The sequence below is a fragment of the Gadus macrocephalus genome, chromosome 15, assembly GCF_031168955.1.
Source record: "Gadus macrocephalus chromosome 15, ASM3116895v1".
NCBI lineage: Eukaryota > Metazoa > Chordata > Actinopteri > Gadiformes > Gadidae > Gadus > Gadus macrocephalus.
In genome coordinates, this window is record NC_082396.1 from 5,346,633 (window position 1) to 5,359,132 (window position 12,500).

Consider the following 12,500-nt stretch of genomic DNA (forward strand, 5'->3'; position numbering starts at 1 on the left):
GGGTTCCTGGATGCAGTGGGCATCGTCGGTGGTCTCCGTGCCCAGTGAGAGCTCTGAGCCAGGCTCCTGGCGTGCCTGTCCACACGCCTCTGAGCCGGGACCCACCCCAGGCCCAGGCCCTGTCTCGGGCCCGGGCCCTACACCCGCGCTGCTGGCCTGGGGGATGGTGTAGGCCCTGGAGGAGTCGGTGGACATACAGTATCTGGCCCCGCGGGCCAGGGGACTGCCAGAGTGGTGCGAGCCACTGAACCGCGTGGGACACACAGACCCCACCCGCCACGTCACCGCCCGACACAAAAAGGACAAACGGAAAAAAAGTATAGAAAAACAAAGTTACAAAAACAAACCCATCAGACCTGAGAACAATAAGTCAACAGATGTCGCCAGGACGACCACGAGACGAGCCGAATCTCAAAGCATCCTCTCACATGAAACGAAGTAGAAAGGTAGAAAAACAGATCCTCTTTATTAGCATAGCAGCATAGCGGTCCCCTCCCCGCCCCAGAACCCCAAAACTGCACTTGGAGAAGCCCATACCAATCATCTAGAGAGCAGGGTATTGCAGCTAATACAGCGCACCCCTCACATTGAGTAAGGGAGGACATTAAATGGCAGATTCCCCGCTAAACCCCCCCCTCTGAGCGGACCACTCGGCTGCCTTTGATCTGCCTGTGAATTCCTATTACAGAGACGTCGGTGGAAGTGGCGGCAGCCTTGCTCTCTAATTGCCCCTGGCCTCCAATTGTCAACGCTGCGGACATTTGGTCTTTCATCTCCCGACGCTCAATCGGATTCTACCTATTCCATTGGCGGGCTTTGATTCTAGGCCACTTCACAAGCTGAAGAGTTCCCCGATCAGAATAATAAAAATGCTTTGCTGAAATGGATCAGACCGAATTTAATTTCTCATTAAATTAGTCAATCAGTTTTTTAGCGACTGAGTCTCATCCCGAGACACAGCGTCCCTTTGTTTCCATATTCATCGCCATCTGTCGCGACACCTTGCAATATGATTTCCTGCTGCTTCTCGCTGCTTCTTCAGGAGACATCCGGGTGTCAATGGCAGTTAAATCAGGAACACACAGAGTACACATCCCCCCTCTTCTCCTTAATGTTACCCGCCTCGAGTCAGACAGCTCTGGCACTCGCCTTCAAACCAGCGTGTGATGCGGTCGGATGGGGTCAACACCGCCCCTGTATGGGGCGACCAGCCCAGAGGGATGCACGGTGGATTTTAAGAAGCTAGGGTACATCAGTTTCTGTCCTTTCCCCGCTTTCCCCTGAGTTAATCTGCAGGGGAGGGGGAGATCCATCAAACCCTGGCTCTGTAGGAGAGGGGGGGGGGGGGGGTGAAGACGGATCTCCCCCTCCGTCCCCCCCTTCCCTCTCGCCCTGCTCCCCCCCTTGGCTCAAGCAAGACAGCCCCCGTGGCTTCTCTGAGACCGGCACAGCAAGGTGGAGCAGGCCACCGGTCAATACCCAGGGAGGGGGAAGAAGAGAAGGTCAGCGAACAGCCAGCGTCTTCCAGATGTGTGTTAGTGTGTGTGTGTGTGTGTGTGTGTGTGTGTGTGGGTGTGTGTGTGTGTGTGGGTGTGTGTGTGTGTGTGTGTGTGTGTGTGTGTGTGTGTGTGTGTGTTTGTGTGTGTGTGTGTGCGTGTGTGTGTGTGTGTGCTTCTCTGTGTTTTCAGTAAGGATATGTTCAAGCTGACAGGAAACCGGTCGATGAAAGTAGGTTAATGCTAAATAAACGCTACTATAAACTACTTTGTTTTGGTGCATGTGCTAGCATACGACCGCTCAGTACATCTCAACCCCACAGATCGTGTGCTAGATCGCCCGTTACCGTTGACAACCTGTGATTTCTTCCCCCCATGGAGAATTAAATCAATGAGCTGATACAGAAGAGACAGAACAGACCACCGATCGATGTGCCTTCATCTCGGGAACTTAGACCTACGCAAAACGTAAACACAGCGATCGCCCATGGCGATGGCGCACGCGAAGGGGTCTGTAGCACACACCCCACAACTTTAAGACTCAAGACTCAAATTCAAGACTCACTTGTTCAGAGTTCACCTAGACTCTGCATAGTCTCCCCCCTTACCCACGACACCCCTCTTACGCATCGTGTAGCATCTTATTCTAGCTATCTTTGTTGTTTACGGGGAATGGGTTAACCTAGCGAATGTTAGTGCTTTGCACTTCGTTCTAAAAAAATCCTTACTGTACAGAGAGCGATTTATTGTCTTTCCTTCTTCTGACCGATGTACTTGTTGTGCAAATTGATTGCTTTCACTAAAAGCGTCTGCTAAACGCCCTGAATGTATATCCCGAAACACACTTCGAGGCCCCGAGGCGGACCGCACAGCGCTCTCGACCGGTCTACCGCACCTGGAGTGGGACGAGATCTCGCTGAGGTCTCCCAGGCTGCCCTCCATGATGGCGGCGGCGTAGCCCTGCGGCAAGTACATCTTCCCGTGGTCGTCCTCCGAGGCCGCGTCCTCCGCCAGCTCCGACGGCCACGGGTGCGCCTGCTCGCCCCCCCGCACCTGCAGGAGGTGCCGCGCCCCGGGGGGCATGCAGGGGTTGGTGTCGATGCCGCTGTCGGTGGACGCGCCCTTGATGTAGGTGAGGCCCAGCATCTCGGGGTCCATGAGGTCCCCGGAGCCAAAGTGCTTCTCGTCGCTGTTGCTGGAGGCGTTGCTGGAGAGGGTGTTGCTGCTGGAGTGGCTGGACGTCTTGTCTCCCGTCTGGCAACGTCCGTGGAGGGGAGGAGGGGAGACACGTTAAATTATGATTAGTTTATTTCGTTTTATGTTTATTGGTGTTTTTTTATACAGGGGGCAGCTCACTGTTAAAAGTAACGGTAGAAGAGTTAGATAGCAGTTTAATTAGATCTGTTGTCCCCGGGCAGTTGGAACAAGAGCAGCGAATACACAACGTAAAACAGCATCATTCATAAAGTCCATCAGTGTGACATAAACACAGTCAGTGTAACAATTACTATGAATACAAGCAGATCATTAGTGGTGACAGTTTTGTGCTCACCTTGGCCAAAGCTTGAGGCTAGTTTAAACACTACAAATCTTCTTGGGTATCAAATGAGAATATTATGTGTTTTATTTATACATACAGTGTATCCATATATATATATATATATATATATATATATAGCAGTGATACTGTAGCAGAGAACTAGGGTATGCATATATCTGTGTGTGAGCGCAGGGTGTGATATAGTGCTTGATCATTCAACAAACTTTTTTGAATTAGTGATCGTCTTTTGTACTGTGGCTGTACTCTCGGCGGTTGAAACAGAAACTTTTAGTGGTTCTTTAAGACTGCATCCCAAAAAATAAGTAAGACGAGTATAACATCCTTCCACTGAATATCCACTTCATTTTCTCTTTAAATGTTTAATTTAGACTAGATCAGCAAACATGTAGATCCATAAATAATAGATTTTGCTACACTCTGGTGTTCAATATGGCCGACCAGGGGGATCTTCTTTGAAACCACAACCACAAGTTAACTTCCAAACTTGACTTTCTTTCCGGCTCTCACTGCTAATAGTGTTGGCTCACTTCCCTTTACCCCTAAAGAGCTAGCGGAAAAGAAATAATAATCTCTGGCATGTATAGGAAACCTAGAGAGCCAAACAAAGGGTTCTCATGGACTCGATCGAGCACACGCTCTGAGCCCCAGCGCTGTTAGCACTGAGCTGCAACCCGCGGCGCAGCGAGCGAGAGAGAGTTGAGGGAGGAGACGGAGAGAGGGGGGGGAGGGGAGGAGGAACGGGGAAGGTAATACAAATTAGGAGACGAACGAGCAAACCCTACAGCTGGATAGATATATTCAACCTCTGAGACAAATGCGAGACCGCCGTGTCTCATCTAGAGACGAGACGGACGGTGTGAAGCGCCGAAACACCGGCTAGCATATTAATGAAGCCGGGCCGGTATATATGATTCCAGGGATACAAATGAGGCAGAGACAGAGAGAGACAGAGTGGGCGGTGGTAGGGGGGATGGATGTACAATTGGATGTCCCAATTCTGCTGGTGGAAATAGTAAGAAAGCCCACCGACAAGGACAGTCTGACCTTATCTCTGTTCCCCGTGAAGGGAACCAGCTCTGACAGTGTAGAGAGTGGTAATACAAATATAGACATAAAGGCGTGCACTCATTCCCAGACTTACACACACACACACACACACACACACACACACACACACACACACACACACACACACACACACACACAACCTAGTAGTGTGGGCAGACTAGGGATGGTACGACCAATCAAAATCCTCAAAATCCTCCCTTTGAACAAAGGGGGCAGAATGCCCACTCACCCTGGACAGCTTGTTGGGAGAGTCCTTGCTCCCCTCTCGGTGTTTGAGAGAGTTCAGGATCTTGGTGGAGGGTACGTGCCACTTGGCCTCTGTGGAGAGCAGGGAACAACGTGATGTATGAGCGGGGCGCAACGGGTGTGTGTGTGTGTGTGTGTGTGTGTGTGTGTGTGTGTGTGTGTGTGCGCGCACGTCTGTGCATGTCTCTGTGTCTGGGAGGTTTTGTGGGCGCATAGTGGATGCAAGTGAGAGCGTATGTGTGTGTGTGTGTGTGTGTGGATGTGTGTGTGCGTGGATGTGTGTGTACGTGCATGCGTGTGTGCATTCTTGCATGCGTGTGTGTGTGTGTCTGTGTCTGTGTGCATGTGCGTGTGTGTGTGTGTTTGTGCGCGTCTCGGTGCCTGTGAGTTTTTGTGGTTGGTGGTCGCAAGTGAGCGCGGGCGTGCGTGTGCGTGCGCATGAGCTTGTGTGCGCGCGCGCGCTTTGCACGTGTGCGTGCGTGAGCGTGTTTTTTGCGATCGGGACGGATGACTCACCCGCCGACCGGGTCCTCTCCAGCGTGGGCTCTCTCTCGCGGCCCCCGCCGTCCCCGCCGGCGATGTCACCCGAGTGCTCGTGGAGGACAGGGGAAGGGCATCTGGAGGGGAAGGAGAGGAGCGGAGCGTCACGTGACCCATAGATAACCACGTCGCGTTCCGCGGGCGCCGAGTCAGGAGTAACACTTCATTAGACGCTCCCCAGATGTGTGGCCATTAGATCACCCCCGCAGAGATCAGCTCCATTAAGCCTATGGTTTAACGGGATGGATCTTCATCAGGACCTTCCAGACGCCGGGGAGAGGAGAGGGGTAACGACGAAGCACGCCTCCCTCGCCGTTGCCATGGAAAAGTACCGGTGGGAGGGGAAGCCTTTACGTGCTATCTCTATTAACGTTAAAGGTAGCACGGGCGTCAATGCAGATGAACTCCGAGCTCTTTTCCTTAGCAGCGCAAATTGATCTCCGACCGAAGCGCCCCCTTCTCCCCCCGGAGAGCGTCGGTGAATAAATATGCTGCGTGTTCCAGTGGGGGGGGGGGGGGGGGGGGCGCCTGACAGCTCTCTGACAGGCCGCTGTGATCTTTGGCTGTTTGTTTGGTTCGCCACCAGACAGACAGGCCAAGTGCGGTACGCAGCGGTGCAAGCGAGGCCCACCCTCTTGTCACGGTCCGTAAGAACTTCCAGACACACACAGCGCTGTCAGTGATGAATGCTCGCTGAGAACAGTCCCTTGATCGGTCACACCTGAGGCCTGGAGGCACTGCGGCCGGAGATCACACAGGCCCTGAGTGTTGATTGAATAGTACGAAGGAGTAAAGTGAGTTGTATGGGATTTGTTGTTTTCGTTACCAAACCGCCGACCTCGTGGACCATAAACTATGCATATTGTGTCGTTACCGTCATCTGTTTGGATAGCCTACTACAATATGAATGGTGAAATGGCAAATGGACTGCATTTATACAGCGCTTTCCTAACCAGTGGCCCCACAAAAGCGCTTGACAATATTGCCCAACATTCACCCATTCATGCACACATGCACACACAGGCGGCGGTGTCAACCACACAGGGCGACATCCAGCTTGTCTGCAGCAGTCAGGGTGAGGCGTCTCGCTCAGGGACACCTCGACGATCCGCTCGGAGGAGCCGGGGATCGAAACGAGCGACTTCCCGGGTTCCCAGCCAACCCGCTACACCTCCTGAGCCACATGCCGCTCTGAGATATGAGATGAGGCACACTGCGAAGGAGTTCTGCAGTGACCGGTGGGAACGATGGGAGGGGGATGGACCCGTACCCGTCGTATCCGGCCTGCTGGGACCAGCTGGTGCTCCCACAGGGCCCAGGGTCGCTGGAGGACGATTGGTTACTGGGGGAGCTCCGGTAGTGCTGGTCCCCCTTGTTGCACGAGGTGACCTGGGGGTTCTCCATATCCTGCATGGTCCTGCACACACAAGACAAAACCAGACGTGTGTGAGGAACGATAGAGACGTATGGGTACACAGAACATCTGCCGGTTGTAAGTCATTGATCTGCAGCAGCATGAAAATCCTCTTTATGGCTCGCAGAGGGTCAGAGGAAATCACAGTCAAACGTCTGGTTGTATGTTTAAAGCCGTGCCAGTCTTTGGCAATAAGAAACACTCCCCTTAGCTCTCACTAGCCTGATTTAATTAGATTTAAGGTACGATGACCCACTTTGCCACCGCCCATTTATATTAAAACCATTGTGTTTGAATACCTCCAGACTTCAGCGAGCTGACGTCTAGACACACATTGCTAATGCGCTCGGCGGGTGAAAAGACGTTATGTAAAGTAATTCAACGCAGAGTGGTTCCAGTGATATTTTTGGACATTTTCCCCTCCAGAGGCTGCAGATAATCAGAAACAAAAAGCTGTCTCTGTTTGAAAGCTTTCTAATCCCGTGGACGATTTGCACCTAGCGAGCACTTAAGCAAATAGCATCTCAATGCAAGGCTTCTCTTGTCACTCTGTACCACACTTGATTGACACAGTTGTTGTAATCGTGATTTAAAGGCGGGCTTTAGATGTGTAATCAAAGCGCTCCGTCTGTTTACGTTTACCTGGCGAGGAAAGCCTCAGAGGCTTAGGTGGAGATTGAAAAGCAAACAAGGGACTCAGGTTCTGCCTGTATCCTGGTGGCCCCACTTCTAAGTCCCACACCAAAGAAGGATTACCCGACTGGGAGAAAATCAAATGGGAATCTTATGGGCTACACTGGATTTCACATTAACTGCCTAGCCAGGCTTTACTTTGGTTTCCTTTTTCATCCACCTCCTGGATGCCTCCTTGGACGGTTTATAAACCGTCTCACAAAGGTCTGAATGGCGAGCATTTCGCCTCTTTTGCAGTGATGTTTCTATCGCCGAATTTTATTGCCACGGTAAAAGGCATCAGACGGCGTCCCTACCGCGCCGCACACGCCATTGAACACCTTGGCCAGATTTCTTACATTTCCGGTCCGACAAAGGTGTTAGTCATCTCAGTGGTGTCCAGGCCTTTAATGTGAAACAGCAGCTGGTGCTTTTCTATCGCTCCTCTCCCTCCCTGCCTCCTCCCTCCCTCCCTCCCTCCCTCCCTCCCTCTCTCCCTGCTTCGCTCCCTCCCCTCCGACATAAAGGTTCAGGGGATATTAACAGTCGTTTCTTTTTACTCCCGCCGGCTGCAATAACATTGGCGGTCATAGAGGATGGCTGCCGGGCCTGTATTAGGTCTCATATGTAATGGTGCCAAGTCTGAAGTCAGCAATGAAACCAGCCAGGGCACAGCTTTATCTAGGCTATCGCCTTCGCTCATTTCCTATACAGCGCGGGGCTGTTTCTTTCCTCTCTTACCCGTCTCCCTCTCTCCGGTGTGTGTGCGCGAGGCGAGGGGGAAACGCTGGCAAATTGCACGATACCTTCCGCAAAAAAAAGAACTACCGACAGCTCATCAGTCAGAGCTACGAAAATATGCTGGAATAACACAATAACCATTCCAATTTTGACATTCATACCGATATATTTCATGGGTATATTTTCTCACTCTCTTTTTTTATCGTGCCCCTTTGTTTTTACTGTCTGAAACGCCTTTATTTCCTGTCTTCCACTTCCCCTCAAACTCCCATCCCCACACACACACACACACACACACACACACACACACACACACACACACACACACACACACACACACACACACACACACACACACACACACACACACACGCGCGCGCACACCCTTCCTCGTGGAGAGGGACGGGGGAGGGCGGGGGGAGGGCGGGGGGAGGGCTCTCTACAGCTCTCAACGCAGGGAAGGGCTATCTCTTTGTTTCAGCGGTAATTGGCCAAGATGTGGTTGGCCGTGTCAGTTCCTCTGTCACCTCCTGCTGGGCCCGGTGCAGTAGCTGGGAGGGAGAGAGGGAGGGAGGGAAAAAGAGAGAGAGAACGAGAGAGAGAAAGAGAGAGAGAGAGAGAGAGAGAGAGAGAGAGAGAGAGAGATAGAGAGAGAGAAGAGAGAGAGGGCAGAGAGAGAGAGAGAGAGGGACGAGAGAGAGGGACGAGAGAGAGGGAAGAGAGAGAGGGAAGAGAGAGAGAGAGAGAGAGAGAGAGAGAGAGAGAGAGAGAGAGAGAGAGAGAGCGAGAGAGAGCGAGAGAGAGAAAGAGAGAGAGCGAGAGGGAATGAGCGAGAAAGAGAGCGAGAGCAGAGCGAGAGAGAGAGAGAGAGAGAGATAGAGCGAGAGAACGAGAGAGCGAGAGAGAGAGAGAGAGAGAGGGAGGCTTGCCTGCCATCGCTGCCGGTGGCTGTGATTAGGGAGTGGAGGCAGCCATTATGCTGATATAGACAAGCAGGGCGCCGCTGATGGGAGTCAGGCGAAGGGCGGGTGGAGGATGGGGGGAGGTGGGGGTATGTGTGGGAGGGGGGGGGGGGGGGGAGGCGTCTGCATGACACACTGGAAAGGTTATCATGGCTGCAGGGGTTTCATTAGAAAGGACAAATTACTCCTTTACACGGCTCAATGGAAGGAGACCGCGATATGAAAAAAAAATAGATAGAAAGGAGAGAATGTCTGGTCGCCTCTCCGGAGATGCACTAAAGAGGTATGGGTGTGTATCCTCCAGCCCCCACATCCTATCGACATTTATATGCTTCCGTCCGGGGCAATTGAACTCACAAGCGCTGTATAAATTCCCATTTTCGTTAAGGTACATCGGAGGGTAAATGTCGAGGTGAAGGTTGCGGTCGTCGCAGCAGCGGAGGTAAGAGAATGTCTGGCGTTCCGTGGGCTGAGCCTACCTGGACCCGTCCGGCAGCTTCCGGTCGAAGGAGGTGCTCCGGGGGATGGCGTTGGCCTGGTGCTGCTGGAGGATCTGCTGGCACTGCAGGCGGTCCGGGCCCTGGGTGGGGGAGCTCCGGGACAGGGCCTGGCCCGACGGGCCCGGCACGCGGTGCCACGTGGTGTTCCTCCGGAAGGGCGTCTTGTACTCGCAGGGAGTGCCCTCGCTGTCCACCTTGTACTCCACCATGGGGATGCGGTAGAGCTCGGAGCAGCCCCTGTGGGGGAGACAATGGGGGAGGGAAAGGGGGGAGGCAGGGTGAGAAGGTAAAAGGTTCCGGGAACACTCTGGCCGTCGACATGTGAGACTGTTTCGGCATCGGGAATCTCGGTCGGGGAAATGTAACCAGACATTTTGATGTTTTTTGTGTGCTTGATGTTTGATGGGTTTTGATGTTCGTCTGCTTTGTTGTGCGAGACCGATCTTCACAGGGTTCATTGAACCGAACTTCAGCTACGGCTTTTTGCAGAGTTCTATTCCCCTTGATGGGATGGGGAGCGCTTCTTCAAGGGTTTCCCGGCTATGATATATTTGTTGTGGTATGTTTATCAAAAAGACTATTCTATTCTGTGTGGATGTGAAAGCACTTAATTAAATGAACGGCATCATGAATATCTACCTTCTAACCAATGAGTGGATTCTCGCAAGGGCACGCATGCACTCTGGGTGACTCACGCACTTGTCACAGATCGGTGTGCCGATGCGCATACGCCGTCACGCGTGAGCGAGGGTAACGCACGCGGGCATGAACAAAAAATGGCTTACAGCGCTCATCAGAGATGCTTAAACAGCGGCTAATGCTCCGCTACAGCGGCGGAGCCTGTAATCTGCAGCTTGACACTTAACCCTGATGCGGGGGCCGACCCCCTCCGCCAGGCGACATCCACCCACCGGATGCGTGCGTGCGTGCGAGCGTTCTCCGGCCGTCTCCATCCCGTTGCCGTTAACAACACACACGCACCGGCGCCGCCGGCCCCAGCAGCACACCCCGGCGCTATTTCACGCAACATTAAACCCTGACTTGAGGCGAGTGTGAGGCGACCGTGGAGGGGGGTTGGGGTGCGTGTTTATAAACGGGGGGGCATGGGTGGAGCAGTGGCAGGGCTGTGAGAGGGGAGGAGGGGCGCGGTGGGCCCGGGGTTCACGGCAGGGGGTGGTGGTGGGCGATTCAGCGTTAAACATCCCGGGTGTTCTGCTCGCTCTCCCGAACCATCTTGAGCGTGACCCCTATGATTACACTAAATGACCCCCCCTTCTCCCCAAACCCATTCCACCACCACCACCCCGCCACCACCAACACGCCCACCTTCCAACATGACGTCTTCACTATCCCAGATCCACTGCGGCGGTGGTGGGGTCTGGGGCCGGGACAGGGACGGGGGAGGGGGGAGGGTGAGGTTGAGGGTGCTCTGTGTATATGCTCTGTGGTCGTACGTGTACACAGTGGGGCTTGTGTGGGGTGGACCGGTGGATTGAAAAGGGCTGTGGTAGCAGGGGGGACGCTAATCCCTTCCCGGAGAGCCACTCTTTCATCAGAAGGGAGACCGGCAGCTGAGCTCTTTTTTTTATTTTACTGCCGGCCCCTCGGTCGGGAACACACTGGGTGTGGACGGCCCCATCGCCCTGCCACTCTGTCTCTCCCTCTACCTCGCCTTGTTCGACCGCATTTGGTCCATGTCAAGGCCATGCCAAGCTCATCCATGATGGAGGCATGTCATATTGTTCCCGTTTGCATGCTTCACATCTCAGCACTTTCATTAATACTGTATGGATGCGCCGTGCATCGCTGGCTTTATGTATGCAGCCCAGAGGGTAATGAACGGGCATTAAACCAGCACGGTAATACAGGTCATGGCCCTTTTAGGTGCTGTGTTCGAGTGCTACCGATGCAATGAGTGCTGGATGTAGATTTAGTGGAGGGTGAAAAGTGGAGCTCATCTACTGTAAGCTTATTTGAATTCCCTTACCACATTTTGGAGCTTGTACGACTCCCAAAAGACAAAGGTGTTCGTAAGGTGTAGATTGTTGGTCAATGGTCAAATTTTGTGCAGAGCTGTTAAAGTCGGTTAATACCAAGATTAGCTGAATGTGTTGCTCCCGGAGGCCAGACTGCCATGTGTATTTAGTCTCTGAGTTCGGGCTAAACACAACACACAGCTTGTCAGCGAAGGAGATGCCAGCTGCAATCGCCTATTGCGGTGCACTCTGCTCTAGAATGTATGTGTACAGAAAAGCTAATGCCTGGCTAGTTATGATCAACATGATCCAGTTGTTCAAGGTCTGTTCGGAGTGGAAAAATTTGGCCTGTGATCCTTTACATGTAATGTATAGCAGCACAGAGGCACCATGCGCATAAATCATGGAAGAAGAACTCATGCAGAGAGTAAATGAGTGTTTGGGCAGCACTTAAATCAGAGCCGTGAGCTAGCACAGCATAACCAAGGACTTATTTTAAGATAGCATGAGAGAACCAAGCGCTAGCTGTAAACTACCACTGTCCTGCCAAGGACTAGCTTTCAGCAAGTGTGTAAGAGTCAAGCACTAGCTGTAGCCTAAACTCTTGAAACCAAGGAGTAGCTTTCAGCAAGTGAGGTAGAGTCAAGCACTAGCTGGTCAACTACAACTGTCAAGGACTAGCTTTCAACTATTGAAATAGAATCAAGCAATGGCTGCAAGCTATCTCTGTGGAACCAAGGACCAGCTTTCATCTAGCGAGCTAGAACCAAGCACTAGCTGTTAACTACCACTGTCAAACCAAATCCTAGCTTTAAACTAGCACGGTAGAACCAAGCACCAGCTTTTAACTACCACTACCAAGCTAGCAGTTGTTGCTTGAGTTGTCTGAGAGACGTCTGCTAGCAGACCATCAGGGGGGGGTGGGAAGACAGGCGAGGTCAAAAGAGCGGGAGAGGATTTACTGGCTGTCTGCCTTCACTGGAGCCGAGAACAACGGCCTCGATCTGAAGGTTCAATTTGAAGGCGTTGGACACGATAATGCAAACCAGGCTCTCCATCCGCCATGTGGGGATAGACAAACACTGAGAAGCACCGGTTAGTCTGGATGATTCAATATGGGAAGGATGCATCTTCAAAGACACCATGTTTATAGAGTTTATAAGAGCTATCACAAATTATTTAGTTGGTTGATAGAATTACGCACAGAAAGATGTTACTTTAGTCGGGGGCTCGTAACGAATTACAATGGAGTAAGTGTTGAAATGACCCAAGGACCTTAGACCGAGAGCTGTCATTTGAATGTGGATGCTTGTTAGGGAAAAGC

At 52.4% G+C, this 12,500-nt stretch overlaps 1 protein-coding gene across 3 annotated transcripts in view; it reads right to left on the reverse strand.

Annotated features, from left to right (window-relative positions):
- LOC132473433 (signal-induced proliferation-associated 1-like protein 2) overlaps positions 1-12,500 on the reverse strand; it is a 77,929-nt gene that overhangs the window by 4,454 nt on the left and 60,975 nt on the right. For 2 of the 3 annotated variants that reach the window (XM_060073564.1, XM_060073565.1), the window contains exons 10-15: positions 9,180-9,437; positions 6,182-6,328; positions 4,888-4,988; positions 4,355-4,443; positions 2,392-2,750; positions 1-244 (exon numbers count right to left, since the gene is read on the reverse strand). The exon at positions 1-244 is cut by the window's left edge and continues 20 nt beyond it. In XM_060073564.1, the coding sequence (XP_059929547.1) occupies positions 1-244; positions 2,392-2,750; positions 4,355-4,443; positions 4,888-4,988; positions 6,182-6,328; positions 9,180-9,437 (1,198 nt within the window). The remainder of the gene's footprint in view (positions 245-2,391; positions 2,751-4,354; positions 4,444-4,887; positions 4,989-6,181; positions 6,329-9,179; positions 9,438-12,500) is intronic. The other variant, XM_060073567.1, reaches the window with a different exon arrangement.